Source organism: Heteronotia binoei, chromosome 5, assembly GCF_032191835.1.
Source record: "Heteronotia binoei isolate CCM8104 ecotype False Entrance Well chromosome 5, APGP_CSIRO_Hbin_v1, whole genome shotgun sequence".
Classification (NCBI taxonomy): Eukaryota; Metazoa; Chordata; class Lepidosauria; order Squamata; family Gekkonidae; genus Heteronotia; species Heteronotia binoei.
This window is the reverse complement of record NC_083227.1, coordinates 137,676,375-137,696,794: the sequence shown is the minus strand read 5'-3', so window position 1 is coordinate 137,696,794 and position 20,420 is coordinate 137,676,375. Positions and strand designations below refer to the sequence as shown.

General features: G+C 43.0%; 1 protein-coding gene across 2 annotated transcripts in view; it reads right to left on the bottom strand.

Annotated features, from left to right (window-relative positions):
- Window positions 1–20,420, bottom strand: part of FSTL4 (follistatin like 4) — a 944,621-nt gene that overhangs the window by 350,038 nt on the left and 574,163 nt on the right. For both annotated transcript variants that reach the window (XM_060240476.1, XM_060240477.1), the window contains exon 5: window positions 19,666–19,786. In XM_060240476.1, the coding sequence (XP_060096459.1) occupies window positions 19,666–19,786 (121 nt within the window). The remainder of the gene's footprint in view (window positions 1–19,665; window positions 19,787–20,420) is intronic.

Below are 20,420 nucleotides of genomic sequence, written 5' to 3'. Positions count from 1 at the left end.
CACCCAGAGCCCCTGATGCCTGCAGATCAGTTCTCCATTATACCCTATGGGAATCGGTCTCCATAGGGAATAAAGTGCCCTGCGGCCATTTCCCCCCCCCTCCCCGCTTTCTGATGGCCCTGAGGCGGGAGGAGGGCCTCCAAACCGGGGGATCCCCTGTCCCCACCTGGAGACTGGCAACCCGATGAGGACGAGACAGCGGAAGGAGGGATCTTAGAATCATAGAGTTGGAAGGGACCTCCAGGATCATCTAGTCCAACCCCCTGCACAATGCAGGAAACTCACAAATTCCCCCTAAATTCACAGGATCTTCATTGCTGTCAGATGGCCAACTAGCCTCTGTTTAAAAACGTCCAAGGAAGGAGAACCCACCACCTCCGGAGGAAGCCTGTTCCACTGAGGAATCAGAATCAGAGTTGGAAGGGACGTCTACGGTCATCTAGTCCAACCCCCTGCACAATGCAGGAAACTCACAAACCCTTCCCCCTAAATTCACAGGATCTTCATTGCTGTCAGATGGCCATCTAGCCTCTGTTGAAGAACCTCCAGGGAAGGAGAGCCCACCACCTCCCGAGGAAGCCTGTTCCACTGAGGAACCACTCTTAACTGTCAGGAAATCCTTCCTAATGTTGAGCTGGAAACTTTTGATTTAATTTCAACCCACTGGTTCTGGTCCTGCCTTCCGAAGCCACAGAAAACAATCCCACCCCATCGTCTCTAGGACAGCCCTTCAAGGACTTGAAGACGGCGATCCTCTCCCCTCTCAGCCGCCTCCTCTCCGGGGATCTTGGCCACATGCAAGTCTCTTACCCAGCAGGCGAGCGGCGACCAAGCAGCAAAAGAAGAAAGCCCACTCGGAGCAAGAAGCCCCGGAGAAATCCAAGCCTGGCTGGCCGAGTGCACAGCTTGCAGCCGCCGCTCCTTTGCTCTTGGACGGGGAGGGCTGGAGGCGAGCCGCCCCGCTGGGAAAGCTGCTCTTCCTCTCGGGAAGACCCCAGCAGCAGCGACTCTCTTCTTGGGCCTTTGCCCACCAGCCGGCTCGTCGGGGGGTGGTGATGTGGCTGGAGCCGTCGTTGCCTGCTGAGTGGCTGCGGGCGCCAAGGCAGCGAGCGCGGCCAGCAGCAACGGAGCTCACTTTTCTTTCATTTGTTTGCCTGCCTTAGCTTTGATGTTTTTGCCGCCGCAGAAGAGGCCCACAAGCGCGCTTCCCTCCTTCCTTCCGGGGACAGCCGGCCCTCCACCACCAGGGCGCGGAAGAGCCCCCAGCCAGCTGGGCTGAGGCGGGAAGGGAAGCTGCGCCACCAGAAAGAAAAGGGCTCCGAGAAGGAGCGCCCAGCTCCAGCGGCGCGAGACCTCGGTGGGCAGCCAACCCAGCCAGAGGCCCGCTCGCGCTCGGCTCGTCTTGGTGGGAAGGGCCGCCATTCCCCCCCGCTTTCCAGATGTTTGGTGAGCGGGGGGAGGAGGCTCCAAATCGGGGGTCCCCCGCCCAGGCAGGGGATTTGGGACCCCTAGTGTAAATATGTTTAATGTTGTCAAAAACTGAAGAAACATTCTTAATAAAAATCCAACAAAATAATCCATAATAGAAATGTGTGTTCACAAAAAATAAAAATAAACCCCACAATTCTAAATGTACATCTTATTTTCTTGGCATTAATATTGCACATACTGGGTATAGGTGATAAATTATATCCCCCTACAACTTCAAAATTACTACTAAAGCAACCAAGTTTTTTTTTTTTCCTTCATGGATCAAAGCAGCAAAATTATAAATCCTGAATGGACCTGGGTTAACTGATCAAATCTTTTGTGCTACACAGATTCTCTGGAACTAAATATTTCTAGGCAGGCTCTGATGCAAAAACTTCAAAGACAGAGATTCCTCAATTTCTCCATGAAACTCAAATGCTGGGAGGGTTTTTTGAGAGTGAGGGAATTAAGAACTCTGTCAAAATACATATCACAATTTTGTTACTTCGTAGGCTAATGGGGAATGGAAACCTTCTTCCATAGGTCAAATCAAAGGATTCTTAACTGTTATACTGGGATTCAAGTACAGAGAGAGGATGGAAAGCAGGACCAATGAACTACAGAATGCAGTTTAGAGATTATTTTGCTCCCTTCCTCCTCTTTCTCATTTTATCTTAGGCATACATATGTGTCTGGCTGTCACATGTCTGATGATCCCATGCCTTCATGCTACATCAGGGATTATGTATGGAAAAAAAGAGAAAATTAACGAAATATCAAAGTGTGGTTTCAAATGCGGCACTGAAGTCAAGCATATCTGAAGCAATTTGCCAGCCTCTCTCACGGGCATGTTTATTGGAGGTGGGTTCCCCCAACAGACTATAGGACTATTGCACAAAATTGCTTATAATTCATTCTTTGGGGAGGCATTGAATAAACCAGACGCGTAGGGAGGGGGGGGCGGGGATGGCGGACCGCCCCAGGCCCTGGGGCCCCGCGTTGGCAAGGGGGCCCCCCAAACAATGGCCGTGACGTTGCTGAAAAAGAATGGAAGCGCCCGCGGCGCCCGACAGCGAGGGGAAGCGCGCGCGCACGGCGGAAGAAGGGGGTGGGGAGGGGCGCGCGCACGCACGCACGCACCTCGGGGCTCCTCGTTGGGAGCCGGGGTTATGCTCTGGGCGGGGATGACACCCGACGATACGCAGATGAAGGAGCGAGCAAAGGTGGGCAGGTCCTGCGGAGCGGCTGCGAGGTTGGAGCAAGCAAAGGCGGAGCTGCAGAGCGCTGGATGCTCGCAGAGCGTCTCACTCCAAAGGGCTAGAATTGTTAAGGTTGCCATTGCCAGTTCTGGGTCAGACGGTTTTTGGGGACTGGGGCCGGAGCCTGGAGAGGGAGCTTCGCAGGGGATAGTGGCATAGAGGGCACCTGCCAAAGCAGCCAGTTTTCCCCAGAGGAGTGGGTCTGGAAAAGAGTTGTTATTCCAGATCTCCAGGCTCTGCTTGGAGGTTGACAATCCTAGTATGTTGGGAGTGGGGAACAGCACACTTGCTTTGCAAGACTGAGGATCCCGAGTTTAGTTTGTGGCAACTCGGGGCTGAGAAACATCCTTTAGAAAGTTGTTGCAAATCTGAGTACAGTGTACCAAGTGAAATGGACTAATAGTACAACGTGACATGTAAAACAGTTAAAGTGGTGTCAAGGGAGGTATGCTGGCTTGGTAGCTAAAATCGTGCTGAAACTGGTTTTTGTTTATGTAGTTTATTTGTTCTTCCTTTTTTAATCCCACTGTTCTCTGAAAAGCTCAGGGTGGCATACATCGTTTTATTTTTACAACAACCCTGTGAGGTAGATTAGGCTGAGAATGACCCGCTCATTTCTATACAGTAAGCTTCATGACAGAGTGAGGATTTGAATTCTGACTCTCCCAGACAGTCTTGGTTGCTAAAGAGGTGTGATGTACTGGACTAGCGGTCTCATTCTGTAATGAAGCTGTGGTTTACTTTGTTAAATGATTTTGGTTTGTATCATTTTTTCGAACAGGCAGTGAAAAATATTAAAGATTTTAAAAACTATTCTTTGTTGTTGTATAACTTTATAGTACCATTAACATACATAATTTTTATTAAGCAAAATATTCAAAAGAGAAGGGCTGTGCCCCAAGGAGCGTGCTATCTAAATTCTGACAGTGAGAGAAATAAAACACAAAGATGAAGAGACAGGCAAAATAAGCAGGCGATGACCATGCATGGATGAAGTGACAGATACAGAGTATCCATTTAATTAGAAGTAAGTCCTATTTTATTAAATGGGGTTTACTTCCAGGAAAGAATTCTTATATGACTGCAGCCTTAGTCATCATTTACATAAGAGATAAGGATGAACAGAAAGTAGAAAACTTTATTTTTAAAACAAAAGTCTTTATCTCTGAAAGTATTGATGTTCTGGCAACATTGATATCTATTAAAATATGCTCAATCCATTAAACTGGGTGTAGTTAATTAATTTTGCTTTCTAAATCAGCATGTCTGAATATTATGAATGATTTTATTGAAAATGGTGGCATATCACATTTGACCATTTAGAGGCCTACAATTTTTTGAAGGTGTATTACAGAGACTCCATGTGTCAGGAAACTAGCTTATTTAGAGGGGAGGCAATTTCATACACGTAAGTATATGTAAATATCAAGTGACTGAAAATTGTTCTTTTATCTGACGTAACTACAGAAGCAAGATAGTGAACTTAGGACCTTTTGGTATGCAGGGCTTGTGTCCTACTGTTGAATAACAGGCCTTTCTGTAGTCAGCAGAGATTATTGGTTTAGGATCCGTTCTCTTGAAAGGCAAGGAGCAGGCCAGTACAGGTACAGATGATGCTACCTGTGATTAGATCTTAGACTATTAGCCATAGTGTGTGTGTATTGGCCACTGTGTGATACAGAGTGTTGGATTGGATGGGCCATTGGCCTGATCCAACATGGCTTCTCTTATGTTCTTATGACTCTCCCAGCTGAGCTGTTTCAGCTGATAAGGGCTACATAAGAAAAGCCATGTTGGATCAGGCCAATGGCCCATCCAGTCCAACACTCTGTCACACAGTGGCCAAAAAACCAGGTGTCATCAGGAGGTTCACTAATAGGGCCAGGACATTAGAAGCCCTCCCACTGTGGACCCCTCCAGCACCAAGAGTACAGAGCATCACTGCCCCAGACAGAGAGTTCCATCTATACCCTGTGGCTAATAGACACTGATGGACCTCTGCTCCATATGTTTATTCAGTCCCCTCATGAAGCTGTCTATGATTTACAAGAGGCCTAAAAAACACGGACTGGAAATTGACCTGGCCCAGGAAAGTGAACAACAGAACTCTCAAGTGATCAGAAGGTCTGGCTGAATTCAATCAAGTGCTGACTGGCTTATTCTTATTATGGGACATCCAGGGATCCCTGGAAAGATCTGATAGTAGCAACTAGCATAAAGGCAAGGGAAATCCTAGCTTGGGAGAAAATCTAAGTGATTAGACGTTCTGGAGGCGTGCACACACATGGGGGGCCCACATAAATCTTGGGCCCCGGGCCCCCAAAGCCCTAGCTACGCCACTGGAATAAACAGGCTGCTTAATAATACAGTTGAAGGGCATATTTTGCACAAGTGTGGCTCAAAGGCAATTGCTTCAGTTACTTTGAAGCAACTTCATTTCTTCCTTGAGGAATTTAAGTATCATCTTCCAACACTGCCTCAGTCTAATGCACTGGGCGCAGGCGGAGGGATGAAATCCCCTTGCTTGCTATGTTTGAAGTTTAGCTATATCATAGCTTACAGGAGAAACAAATCAATGTTGGTAAACTAATGAATTATTTCCCACTTTATTACTTTTGCCATGTGGTCTTCTGTCAGTGCTGCTGCAGTTATTGATGCCAAAGTCTGATGGGTAAAGAACACTGAAAACAGCAGCTGATATTTTAGGACTCTTCTTATTTTACCCTATGGATAGCAAGGTTAGAACAGGATAAAGCAACATACTTCCTGCTGGCTATTATGAAGGAGGACTCTCAACCTGTCCAAATGAAGCATTTTTGGCAAATAACCAAGTTCAAAAAGTAACTTAAAACCGAAACAGGTATATGTGGAAAGACAATGGATGAATACATATGGATAACAAATACAAAATAAAAGAAGATGGATAGAATATACACAGGGCTTTTTTTGGAGAAGGGAAGCAGTTCCAGCTGGCTTGGTGTCAGCGGTGTGTGGCCTAATATGCAAATAAGTTCCTGCTGGACTTTTTCTACATTAAAAAGCCTGTGCAAAACAATGGTGATGTCAGGGGTGTGGCCTAATAGGCAAATGAGTTCCTGAATATATATAATGTAAATGTAATGTAATGGAAATCTGTTACATCAGAAAGCTATGTGTATACACGCAATTTTGTATATAGGAATGAAAAAACATGCCTCTGCCCATTTGTTTATTAGATATAGATATATGTGTATGCACACATACCACACATACATACACACACCCCTGCCATGTCAGGTTCCATGCACACAATAACTACAGCACCCAGGAAATGCTCTAAACATACACCAATATCAAATCTTTCCTATGCTAGCAATTACAGGATGGTAATTGATTTCCAGGTCAAATGCACAATGCTGATTTTGAATCTTAATTTCCTATGGTCTGATACCTAGTTAAGAGTACTTACTTTCCCAATATGACCTCACAAGACACATAATGTCTAGCTCACAAACTTTGCTGATGGTATCATAATTCTTCCAGGTAAGAACAGCAAGCTCACCCTCTGGCAATTTCCACTCTTTGGAATCATGTTCCAGAGGAAGTGAAGAAAGTTAAGCTAAACCACAGAAGCACATGAACATATTTGTTATTCAGTTGTTATAATATAAATGGATGATTTGCTCATGTGGAATAACCATTATATATTTAACTCAATTGACAGAGTTATACTACCTGGCATCAGTTCAATGGTGGCACCTTACAAGTTCTTCCAGAAACAATCCAGTGTTGAATAATCAATGCTGGGGCATGCATGCATTTGTCAATCACCCTCAAGTTCCCATTTTTTTTTCTGAACATCAATTAGCTTCAAATAAGGAAGAAATGTTCAGTGAGCTATTCTTGAATCTCACAGAAGCAAAATATGTATTATTTTATATATTCCAAGAGCAAAATCAGGATACCTTTAGATATTTAAATCTGGTGACCTATATTTGCAGAGAAACTTAAAATAAAAGAAATTCACTGGGCAGTTTTAAAAAATCTAAAAAATTATAAAAGGAGAACCTGTAGCTTTAATCAATAGATTCCCTCAGCAGCTGTTGCTAGGCAGCCACAGCATTTCAAGCTTGATTCTGTCAGTAAAAGGCAGGGAAAGGGGGGGGGGGCTTTTTAGCCTGATTTTGGCCTCTAATTAGGCTTGCCAGTCCCCAGGTCCCAATGGGGGGATCCCTTGGTTTTGCAGGTTCCACCAGGCTTCACCCCACTGCCAGCCAGCTGGCTGGCAGAGGGAAGCTCCACCACAACAGCCAGGATGTGCCTTTAGATCTCAGCAGGTTTAGAAGACACCTGCAAACTCTTTGTGTTTTGGAATGTGTGTGTGCCTTTAAATCTCAACAGGACTCAAAGCTGCATCTGGAGGCATGAGCAGCAGAGCCATGTGGCTCTTCCTGATGAGTGTGTGAGAGTTTAAGACAGCACAGTCTCTGCATTTGTTTCAGGAGTCATATGGATAGTCCAGAGTTAACTGGGACCTGATTATGGAATGGAAGAAAACTCCACTCCCTAGAGTAGACATCTCTCCCCTATACTCCATTTTCCTGTTAGTCTGAAGAAGCTGGGAGAAATACAGCAGACATTCAGCAACTCTGGTGAGTAAAGTGATTGCCCCAGTGAGATCACATAAGTGTGGATTTACAAACTGTTTATTTTGGATCCTTTGTGAGTGTGTGTGTGTGTTCACTTTCATTTAGCTGCTGGAGGATGAGAAAATGAAGACTGTATTCAGAGGAACTTCACTGCTATATTTTTATTTATTTATTTTAGGGAATGAAAAAGTCTCCTGGCTCCACCCCCAAATTCTCCAGGCTCCACTCCCAAAGTCTCCAGGTATTTTCTGAGTTGGACTTGGCAACCTTACCTTTGAGGAAGAATTCATTGGGGCCAAGCCTGACTAGGGTTGCCAGCTTTGGGTTGGGAAATTCCTGGAGATTTTATGATGAAGTCTGAGGTGTGCAAGGTTTGGAGAGGGGAGAGGCCTCAGCATGGTATAATGCTACAGAGTCCACTCTCCAAAGCAGCCATTTTCTCCAGGGGGACAGATGACTGGTGTATTTTTGTAATTCTGGGGGATCTCCATGTCACACCTCCAGGTGAGGGTTGGAGATCACCCAGTAGTACAACTACTTTCTAGATGACAGAAATTAGTTCCCCTGGAGGAAATGGCTGCTTTGAAGGGTGGACTTTACGGCATTCTATCCTGCTGAGGTTGCTTCCCTCCCCAAACCTCATCCATTCTTGCAGCAAAATGACTGTATACTGACAACATTAAAAGCATGTCTCCCAAATGTCTTGTTTATAAATGTACACACAACTTCTGTCTATATCATTATATGACTTCTTTCAAGACTCTACTCCATTTTGAAGTAGATCAAAGCTTCACTACCAGCTAATTGATACAGCTAACCAGGGCCAAAATGAAGAAAACTTACAGCTCCATACACCAAATTAATCAGGAAGCAATTGACTCAAACACAGGAGTATTGTCAGGGGAGTTATGCAAATAATAGCTTAGGACAGGGGTGGCCAAACTTGCTTCACATAAGAGCCACATAGAATAAACATCAGCTGTTTGAGAGCAGCAAGACATAAATGTCAGATGTTTAAGAGAAGGAAGGAAGGACAGCAAATAGATGAGAGTTAGGGAAGACATGGAAAGAAAGCAACTTTAACTTTAAATGCTTTCTACAAGCCCTGACTGGCTTGGCTTGGAGAAGTGAAGGCTTCAAGAGCCGCACAATATCTGTGAAAGAGCCACATGTGGCTCCCAAGCCACAGTTTGGCCACCCCTGGCTTAGGATAAGCAAAAGCTGTTCAGCATTGCTTTTTATGTCAGTCTTTCAGGGCATTTTATTTACTTATTAATACAGAAGCAATGACTGTTTTCTAATATTGCTTTGCCTATAATTCATAACAGAATGAAAAGCAAAAACACAGAATATTTTGTTTAATATATATACATGAATATAGTAGAAACCAATTGCAGACTTGTCCAAATAATTCACATTATATTTTCCTATACCTAAATTTAGATATTTCAAAATGTCACTTAAACAACATTATATTGCAAATCTGAAACAGCTATTCGGGAGCTTCCACAACTGCATTTCAAGACTGCCCAGAGAAAGAAACAGATGTTTTTGCGAACACTGAAATGCAGTGAGATTTAGTAAGTACTTTGTACCATTATTTATGGCTTGATCTGCTAACAAAGCCATGATATTATAAGCAGCTTCCCAAAAAAAACAAACAAACCAGGGTTTAAAGAATGTGCAAACTGTACTTTACTAGACACTACTGCTTCTTAAATAGGCAATGCATCTTCTAAAGGACTGTAATGTATTGTCCTGATGTCTGGTACAATGAGCCAAGCTGTCATACACGAGTGTCATTTTGTAGAAACCCTAATGAGTATTGAACTATAATTTACAGGAGACTTTTAAGTTCAGCGTTAATGACATGTCATTAATTCACACTGTGTTGACAAGATATAATCATTGTGATTGAATACATGTTTTCCTTCTCTTTGACACATTTGTATTTCTAATTGACCTGCCCACATTGATTATATTATATAGTGCTGGAAAATCTCTCTGCTTTATTTTTCCCCAGCCAGAGCATCCCATCTGCCAACTTTTGCCTCCTCCTCTCATTACGGAATAACATGAAGGTAAAGCCAGAAGTAACTTGTCTAATTTTAATGACCTCTAATCAGATTTATTTTAGAGGTCCAACTCAAAAGCAGTTACCTCAAACTATTTAAATTCCTTCTTGGATGGGCTATAATCTTCCACATTACTATTTTAATAAAATTAATTAGGAATATCCTAGACTCTATCCATAACTATTCTCATTTCTGTTTATTTATAGTTTTATTTAGTCAGAATGTTGAAAAGCTGATAAAGCTTGTTCCTCCACATGCCTCTAAAGACTGATTCACATGGTACAAACACTCATCACTTTGGTGACAGCAACAGGTGTTGCCTTGGATGTATGAAAAGTCCTGTTATCATTCCTTCTTCCAAGTCAGCATGCTTAAGTTTTGCAAACATAATCCATCAGTGGTCTTCTCAGCTCCACCCCCTCTTCAGGCAGTAGACATATGAAGGGGTCAATTTGTATAAAAATAGGTGGTGGAGCTCATCCAGGAATTGTTATGCAGCTGCACATACTATTCAATGGACAAGGAGGTGGAACTCTCAGAAAGGTTCAAGAGCTGTGCTCCTGTGAGCTCCCACTGAATCTGGTGCCTGGATATATGCATGTCCCAACTTTGGGGCACAGGAGGGAGAGGGTTAATCCTTCCACCTTCATATTTTTCAGACCTGAAATTTCCCCACAGAACGGCACTAGAGAAGCATATAACTTCTGGAATGGGTACGTGTATATTTGCCCAAATAGGGTGAATAGCAGCTCTAAAGGGTGATTTGAATGTGGGAAAATAGTTCAGGAGGAGAAGTTTGGTCCTCACTTAGGAATTATCCATAAGAACATGTGCATATATGAATTACCCTGTCCCAGTTGGATATTAGTATCTTGAGATGATGTTAATGGTTTATTTCAGTCATCATTCAGTCTCCTTTTTACGCAGATACCATTTATTTACCATATACAAAATTCAGCTAGCATCCAAAATCTCAGCCTTGCAGCAATTCACATCAAAATGAAAATGATAAAATGGTTTCACTGTGGGGGGAAAATAGAAACATTAAGACATATTCTGCCAGCCTTGCAGCTCCAATCAGTTACAGAAAAGTTATAAAAGTTTTCAAAATCTAAGGGCAGCTTGACAAATTGAACAGTACAGCCCATCAGATCCCCAAGGTATTCTTCATACTTCCTTCAAACTGCTGCACAATACAGATGCTGAAATAGGTCTAACACAACTACTTGGAGAGAGTAAATTAGATTTGGATGTGATGTCACTGAACTATTGCAATAATTAGATTGCAAAGCTTGCTGAATAATTGTAGCTCAAAATACATGCCAACATTTTAAAAGGAAGGCCAACTTAAAAATATTAGGAGCTATTAGAAGTGATGTTTCTCTGTTAGTCAACACCCAACTAGGGTTGCCAAGTCCAATTCAAGAAATATCTGGGGACTTTGGGGGTGGAGCCAGGAGACATTGGGGTGGAGCCAGGAACACGGGTGTGACAAGCATAATTGAGCTCCAAGAGAGTTCTGGCCACCACATTTCATGGGACAGCACGCCTTTTTAAATGTCTTCCTTCCATAGGAAATAATGAAGGATAGGTGCACCTTTTTTGGGGCTCATAGAATTGGACTCCCTGGTACAATCATTTTGAAACTTGGGGGTACTTTGGGGAGAGGCACTAGATACTATACTGAAAATTTAGTGCCTCTACCTCAAAAAACAGTTCCCCCAGAGCCCCCGAAACCTCCAGATCAATTCCCCATTATCCACATAGGGAATAATGAAGTGCTCAGCAGATATTTCTTTCTCCCCCCCCCCCCCCGCCATTTCTGATGACTCTGAAGGAAGGGATTGGCCTCTCTACTCACGAGTTGCTGCCAACTTCTTCAAAGTAACACAGACACACCATCCCAAGAGGAAGCCTTTCAATCGGAGACTGAAGCCTCTGGAGGTGGAAAGGAACATGGTCCTCTGGGGGTGGGGCTTCCCCCCACCGGCCAGCTGACTGGGGGTGGGAAGGAGCCTGGGAAAGTGGAAGAACCCCCGCTGGGACCTGGGGATTGGCAAGCCTACACCCAACACAGAAACATTGCTCATACAAAATGGTATTCTTGTCTCATTTCATCAACAGCAATACAAAACTGGCAGAAGTATATGCATAAGAAAAGCACCTGAAAAGTAAATTATATTGAGAACTGTACTTCACATGAGTTAAGCAGATGCTGAACATAAAATATTTACATAAATGAGAAGCAGATAGGGTTGCCACTTGCCAGGTCTGTGTTTGAAAGTACCTGAAGAAGAAGAAGAAGAAGAAGATATTGGATTTATATCCCGCCCTCCACTCCAAAGAGTCTCAGAGCGGCTCACAATCTCCTTTACCTTCCTCCCCCACAACAGACACCCTGTGAGGTAGGTGGGGCTGGAGAGGGCTCTCACAGCAGCTGCCCTTTCAAGGACAACCTCTGCCAGAGCTATGGCTGACCCAAGGCCATTCCAGCAGGTGCAAGTGGAGGAGTGGGGAATCAAACCCGGTTCTCCCAGATAAGAGTCCGCACACTTAACCACTACACCAAACTGGCTACACCAAACTGAAGATTTTGGGGGTGGATCCAGGAGAGGGTGGAGTTTGGAGAGGAGAGGGGTCTCAGCACGGCACAATGTCATAGAGCCCACCCTTCAAAGCAGCCATTTTTCTCCAGGGGAGCTGATCTCTGCCACCTGGAGATCAGTTGTAAAAGTGGAAGATCTCCAGGTTCCACCCAGAGGCTGGCAACCCTAGCAAACCTTTAGTTATATTAAAATTACTAAAGTCATGGTCATTTGAAAAACATTTTAAACAGAAAATAAAACCTCAAATACAAAATAAAATAATAAATTTTGAGTAGTAAAATTAAAATTTGACTTTCACAATTATAGAACTGTAAAACCTTGGAAGCTGAAATGGACATCAAGTTGCATTTCACTAATGGCAACTGTCAACATGGTACCTGGGGGCACCATGAGCCCAACACCTTTTCTGGTGCATGCCAAATAGTTTTAGAAAGTGGGCTTTTGCTCAACAAAGCTTCTGATTGGCCACTAGAAATCTGATTGGTTGTACAGATTTTAAAAAATTGCTTCAGCTGCAGCTGCCACCACAACATAAGGATCTTAACATTGTGACTTAAGGTAAGATGTGGTAGATCCATCTCCTGTGGCAGCCATTTTGTAACTGATGTTTAGAGGTAGTTTGCCATTGCCTGCCTCTCCCTTTAATCTATAGACCCCCTCTCCCCCAAAGGAAGTCTTTATTTGCAGAAAACATTCCCTGTCCTTTCAATCTTTGATAATAGTTCATGTCTTTTTTTTAAAAAAAGAGCACCTGTGTGTATTACTGCATAATGAATCTGTAAAGTACTGGGGTCGACGCAGTAAGAGACCAGAGTCGGAGAGTGATTTCAGCAAGCTTTACTTCAGGAACACAACACAGACTGAGCTCTATTCAAACCTCCCGCTCCTTTATATAATTCTTGCCCCCTTCTGATTGGACCTTAACTATGTACATGGATTGGCTATTTACAGAGGCCTAAGGGCCTATCAGGGTACAGTATGAGCCTAGATGTTGATTGGCTACTTATGTTTCAATCCTTCCCCTGATTGGGCACGCTTAGGCCTTCTCTGGAACCCTGGTGTGGAGTACAAGCTTGGCTTGTTCAGCTTCCCTCCAAAAGTAACAGTTCCCTCCAAAAGTAACAGTTCTCCATTTGAACCTAGGACACAACAGAATCGATCTCCCAACTGCTATGAGACTTGTGTCTTCACATTGGGCAACCAATGAAGAAGTACTTTATTTAGTACTACTGCTATTTAAGAAATTCCTGGACAATGAGAAGGAAGTAACAACAAAGGGCCAGGGTACAGGAGTTCAAGGGCTAAGTTACATGATATGGTTATTTACATGTTGTCTCTGGGTTCACTGCTTTGATCAGAGTCATGCGTCAGCTCCAGGAATCTCATTTTAATAGCCATAAAAGCAGATTTTGCTGACAAGGGGCAAAATGGGTAGAAGAGGGGGGGCCCTTGCTTCTCCCAGCCTTTTCCTTAATCCTAAAGAACCCCCAATGGAAAGTTTGCATAAATTTGGAGCTGTATGTGGAATGGTTGAAGCACTCATAACTCGAAACAGACTCCTCCATGGAAATTACTTCCCTGGGAATTTTCTCCAAAGATGATTGGCTGGGTGCACTCATTACCTAAGAGTCCAAATTAAAGGAGCAATGTCATTGCTTGGGAAATCAGGAGAGTCAAATAAAAATTAGATTTTTGCTGCTGACCATATTCAGTAATCACATGAGCATGAAAAAGAACAGATTTTTCAGGGGGAGAATTCAAAATGCCTAAAAATCCTGGATTTGTGTTACCATTCCAGAGAATCATTGTAAAAGCCAAGAGAAGAAGACTGTAGATTTATACCCCACCCTTCTCTCTGAACCAGAGTTTCAGAGTGGTTTACAATCTCCTTTATCTTCTTCCCCCACAACAGACATCCTGTGAGGTAGGTGGGGCTGAGAGAGCTCTCACAGAAGCTGCCCTTTCAAGGGCAACTCTGCAAGAACTATGGCTGACCTAAGGCAATTCCAGCAGCTGCAAGTGGAGGAGTGGGGAATCAAACCCAGTTCTCCCAGATAAGAGTCTGTACACTTAACCACTACACCAAACTGGCTCTCTGAGATATAAAAGCAGAGATCTGTATGTATCTTTTCTGCTCAGGAATTTTGGAACACCCCCCTGTAGGTTGCTTCTCAAAACAAGTGGCATTTTAAGTTGCATTCACACAGTGATGACATTCAGCATAGAAGAAGATTGAGTAGCAACTGTTGATATAAGCTCACCATTAATTGGTTTGCTTGGAGTGTGAGCAATTCCTATATCATTTGAAATTAGCACTGTGTGTGTGTGTGCGCGCGCGCGCACGAGACAGAGATGCCATTGTACCTACACAGCTGATTGAATTATTCATAATAATGGTGCATACTCAGAATTTACTAGATTGAAATACAGTTCACAAACAACAGCATGAGAACAGGTAAATCAATCCAACTCACACATGCACACATAGACACACACAATTATCTTTGGGAGACAGGCAGGCAGAGAGGTAAACATGGCAAGTCTGGAATACTAGGGAGACAAGCCACACAACCAAGCCAGATTGATACAACCAAGCAAAACACCTCATTTTGTTCTGTTACATGCATTAGATGCATGGTTGGAGGAGGAAGATGGCTGTGAGGAAAACAGTGCAAGTATGCGCTAGTGCGAAGTACCCCGATAATCGCATGAATAAACAATAAGTGAGCCATGGAGATAGGCAAGGTCCAAAAACAGACAAGCTAAACACTCTCACAGCCCCCAATAGCCCTGAAACTACCTCTTTCAAGATGGGCAGATTGTTGATAGATTTGAAAGCACTGCCAGCAATTTTTATTTTAAAAAATAGTTATCCAAATACTGAAGTAATCAAGTAACCCTGTCTACCCAGCCAAAGCAACTGGGAAAAATCTGCCCTATGCAGGTAGTCAAGCACAGGGGTCATTTTGTAGAAAGAGAGGTGCCAGGACTCATTAGCACAACTCGTTTGCATAACTCATTTTCATATTCTACACACCCCTGACATCACCAGAAGGTGTAATAAATTATATCAGCTCAACATCTACCTTAAAATGCTTCTTGAATTATAATTGTCATAATAAAACTTTACTCCCATCATACTTTTTAAATTACTTTATCCTATGTGGCCACAGTGGCATGAGGAAGATTTCCATCTGTCTGCTTTATATATTTTGGTTATTTTCCCTTTTTATTTGTGGGGGAAAATATTAGAAAGTTTGTCAAATCTTATGGTTCAGCAAAATTCTCCCAGGGGGTTTGAACAATGGAGCACAGAAGCAAGTATTTGCTGGGGGAGGGGCAGGTAAGAAAGAAAGAGCACAATACAATTTAGCAGTTCCGGAGCTCCGCTCCTGTGAGCTCCTGCCAAAATGAGGCCTGGTCTGGCATATGATAATTTCAGACCAGGAAAACTGCTAAATTAGAGTTCAGTGGCACTTTAGAGGTCAACAAGATTTTCAGGGTATGCATAGAGTTGCCAAGCCCCCATGGCCTCCGGAGGATTTTTTTAATGCATGTATAGCACATGTGGTGCAATGCTGTCACTCGTAAGTGACATCATCATGCTGGTGACATTGTGCACCAACCACTCTAGGGGCTTCCAGGAAAACTCTATGGTTTTCCGGGACGCTCTAGCAATTTGGAAGGGAAACTCTATGGTACCATAGACTTTTCCTCCCAAATTCTTTGAATTTTCCCAGAAGCTCCTAGAGCGGCTGGCACACGACATCACAGGCACGATGTCACAAGTGATGTCATCATGCTGGTGATGTCAGGAGAGGATCCCCCACTGGCCTACTGCAGGATGGTGGGTTGGGGACCCCCAAAGTGGAAGAACCCCCACCCTGATCAGGAGCTTGGCAGCCTTTGGGATGTGCCTTCAAGAACAAGAGGAGATTGGATTTATACCCCGCCCTTTACTACCTGAAGGAGTCTCAGAGTGGCTTACAATCTCCTTTCCCTTCCCCTCGCCACAACAAACACCGTGTGAGATGGGTGGTGCTGAGAGAGCTCTAACAGAAACTGCTCTTGGAGAAACAGCTCTGTGAGAACTTGTGACTGACTCAAGATCACATCAGCAGGTGCATGTGGAATGGGGAATCAAATCCAGTTCTCCTAGATAACACTCAACCACTACACCAAACTAGCTCTCTGACAAATATCTGACAAAGAGAGCTTTGACTCTTGAAAACTCACATCCCTAAAATCTTGCTGGTCTTTATGGTGCCACTAGGCTCTAATCTAGCTGTTCTAATACATGATAAATAGCTAAATAAAGCTTCCAATATAACATGCTTAGAAGTTCTGTGATTTATATTTCTTTACTGTTGTATTTGTAGAATGCAAATTAACACAAAGGGTCAGAAGGCGCTGCAGGAACAGAGAGGAATGCAGACAATTTCATGTTATGTGTCCAGAATGGTAGCTTATATGCCTGTATTGTACTTCAACTGAAATAGAAAAGATTCTATTCAGATGCCTACTTTTAAGGAAATGGCTTTTGCACAGTGAAAAAGATATCCAGAAATATATCTCCGGTGGACATTCTACAATGTAGTCCATATTAATTCAGCAATGGACTATAGTTTAGTACGTGCTAACTGTTCAATAATTTCGAACACTTCTTACTAATTTTGATCTATATGTAATTTTGTGCACCTATCTCACATTCATTGCTTATTTAAAAAGCCACTGGACCACAAATACTTTTAAAGAGCTGTTGCAATTTAACTTATATTCCCAGTGACTTTGAAAACCCGTTGATCCAAATATGCTCCTCAGTAACTGCATGTCAAGTTTTTTATGGGCGAGGTTAATTCACTTTATAGCTTTCTTAATGCATGAGGCTTTATGTTTTATTACATATCTATTACATCAGAAAGGATACAATGAATTAAATGCACTTGCAGTGAGAACAGATAGCGCAAAAACTGAGCTCAGTATTCTCCCGCCCCTGCCAAATCTCAAATAGCAACAAAAAAACAGAAGCTTATGTCCTTATTTTTGTTTGCATTTGAGAAGGGCAAAGAGTTATCTGTGGGGGGGAGGGAGGCCAAATGATGCAGCAGAACATGTCCTTCATGCCCATGTGGCACAGCAAGCAATTAATGTCCTCCGTGTCCAAGTGGAATAACAGACAATGTTATTGCTCATGTAAGCCCTGTTCACTTATGTTTGCCCTGCTGGGAGAACAGGCTAGTGATGACAGAAGTGGCTTTCTAGCCTTTAGAGCACCTTCTGCAAGTTGTCTGCAGCTGGCCATCCCCAGGATGAAACTGCAGGAAGAGCTGATATTTCAGGGGCATGCCAGTACACTTACATCACTTCTGGTTAAAAACAGGAGTTAAAAGGCAGATGTTATAGCATTTTACTAAAGGCATTAGGTGAGTTCTAGAGCACTGTAAGACACTAGTCACTGGGAAGAATGTCACAGCATACCGTTTCCCCCCTCTGTTTTGCCCCTGCCACTCCACTATCTATGGTTGGGGGCAGAGCACCAGGGGCAGAAGGTAGACAACTTGTTAAGTCTAACTGCAAGTCTAACTGCAATGGATAGTTTTTGTTTAAGGCTCCATGGATCTGGAGAACTTAACAATATTGTGATTAACTTTGTTCAAAGTACCCATTTGTTATTGTCCAGACTCTCTTTCATCACCCCATAGATTTGCTTGCAACTTTTACATCCAGGCATCAGTTTTGCCTCTGTGCAGTGGAAGTTCATAGTATGGAATGAAAAATCTCAGAGAAATTTATTTTCCAAACTCCCTGAAACACTCTTGTTGCTGCATTCAAGCACCAGAAAGGGAAAACATGGAAGGAGAGGGGAATGACTTATACCAAATGAGACTTCCCTGCCAGGTATAATAGCTCAGTTTACTAATATTTAAGAAATAGTTATTGAGAATCTACACTATGCTTTTGAGAAGCAGCATTAGAGTAGGGATGCTTGCTCACCTCACAATCAACTCAACAGCTGCATTCAGCACAAACATTCAACAAATTGTTCCCAGGAATCTCGACAATTTGAACTTGTTAGAATGCCATCAAAGGCAATTGCACATGTATACTTCAATTGCTTTCTTAATTTTAATTTGTTTTTGCACACAAAGATATGAGGCCTTTCTGTGTCTGTTATGGCTGCTTGAGTCAGTGTTCTTTAATGCCTAAAGCACATGGACTGTCCAGATGTGGATGGGTTTACAGGCACACATGCTCAGCTTGACCCATTCTTAGCCAAGGAGTACAATAAGACTTAGAGGCTTTCCAACTTTCTCCATTAGGCCCTTCTTAGCAATGGAAAGGGCTCTCCACCAGGTCACCTGGTGCTGCAAAGAATGATGGAAACTATGCAGTAATGATTCCAGTAGGGAGGGGTCATGGCATGATGAACCCATTATTCAACACCTCTGAACCTCAGAGGATATCTGAGCCTGAATCATAATGGCCTTGGAATGAGCAGACCAGCAATATCATTCATTGTGATAACACATCATCATGGTTGGAGCATAAAACATTAAGCTACAATCCATTATTTGTCTGTTTTATTCTAATAGTTCTTAATGGGTTTTGTCTGCTCTGGCAACAGCAAGAGAAGGGTTTAGATAACAAGAGTTTGACTCTACAACTTTTATTAAACAAAAAAGGTAAAGGTAGTCCCCTGTGCAAGCATCAGTCGTTTTTGACTCTGGAGTGACGTTGCTTTCACAATGTTTTCACGGCAGACTTTTATGGGGTGTTTTGCCATTGCCTTCCCCAGTCATCTACACTTTCCCCCCAGCAAGCTGGGTACTCATTTTACCGACCTCAGAAGGATGGAAGGCTGAATCAACCTGGAGCTGGCTACCTGAACCAGCTTCCACTGGGATCCAACTCAGGTCATGAGCAGAGAGTTCCGAATGCAGTACTGCAGCTTTACCACTCTGAGCCACAGGGCTCTTATTATTAAACAAAGGTTGTTGTTAAAAATACTATTGCTGCACACAGCTGAAGCACCGATGCAAATTTACAGTGAAAGAGTTCCAGGTTCACATGGCCATTCTTTAGCACAGATGAAAAGCAAAACACTAAAACCACAATGGCAGAGTTTCATGTTCAATGCTAAAATAAGGCAAGAACTGTCAAGGCTACTTCAATAAAATCTTTGCAGGCAGAGGGAAGGAATTAAACACCATAAATGTTTCTTGTGGGTAGCAAAGAATTACATCCAGAGATCTACAAAAAACTGTCATTAAGAATAACACACCACAATAATCCAACAATCAAAGTCACCACTAAAGCAAACTTCCACTGCCATCTGCTACAAACATTCCTGACACAGTCTCACGAAATCAGGGGGAAATCCCTATAGTCTTTCACCACTGACATCCATTTCTTTCCTACATCTTTAGTGCAGGTGTGATTTGAGAATCGATTGCCCCCCATAAAAATTAATGACAATGCCAAAGCAGAGAGAAAATTAAAATAACTATTTTCTCCTCTACTTACTGACAAACTGACTTGTACATGCTGGTATACTTTCATAAAGCTTCCATTTTGACATCCCAAAGATAAGCCATTTTAGAAAAAATATACAGTGATAATCACTTACGGAATGCAGTGTAAAGTTCTTGAAGAGTTAGGAAACCATCATTGTTGTAATCATCAAACTGGAGAAGATCCTCTGGTGTACAATCCAATAAACCATCTCCCAGATCTTCCCTTCCCACCAGCTATTAGGAAAAACAAATAATTGTTAATATTTGTGACTGCTGTTGATTGAAATACACTGGAATTACCATTGTCAAGATGAGAGATAGCATAACATAAAAGAAATATTATATAGCAGATTACGTAAATGATCAAATTGCTTTATTTGTGCTAACCACAGGAAAAAACGAGAATAATAGAACATAGTATGCCGGAATAGAACAAAACCATGGTTCTATACCAAAAACATTTTTAAAATAAAATAAGAAACCTTATATAGCCAAGAATAAGTGAGTAATATACAAGGAAGTGTCTCTGTCCTTAGGCTCCATCCCCAAATCTCCAGGAATTGCCCAACCTGGATCTGGCAACCCAACCCCCTCATCCCTCACCGGTGGCAACCTGGCAACCCTACACTCGGGGGAGGGGAGGGGTTCTTCCTCCATGCTGGTTCTTCTTTTCACTCTGGGATCCTCTAATTGACCCTACCCCCCTCCAGCCTTCTTTTACAGTTGTGCATGCCCCCTCATCCTCTGCCTCCAAAAGTAGGAGGGGAAAAAGTACACTTCAACAACATTTAAGCTGAAGCTTAATCCTGCGAAGACAGAGGTCCTTTGCTTGGGCCGCCGCGGCCCGGGAAGGGGAATCCCCCTACCA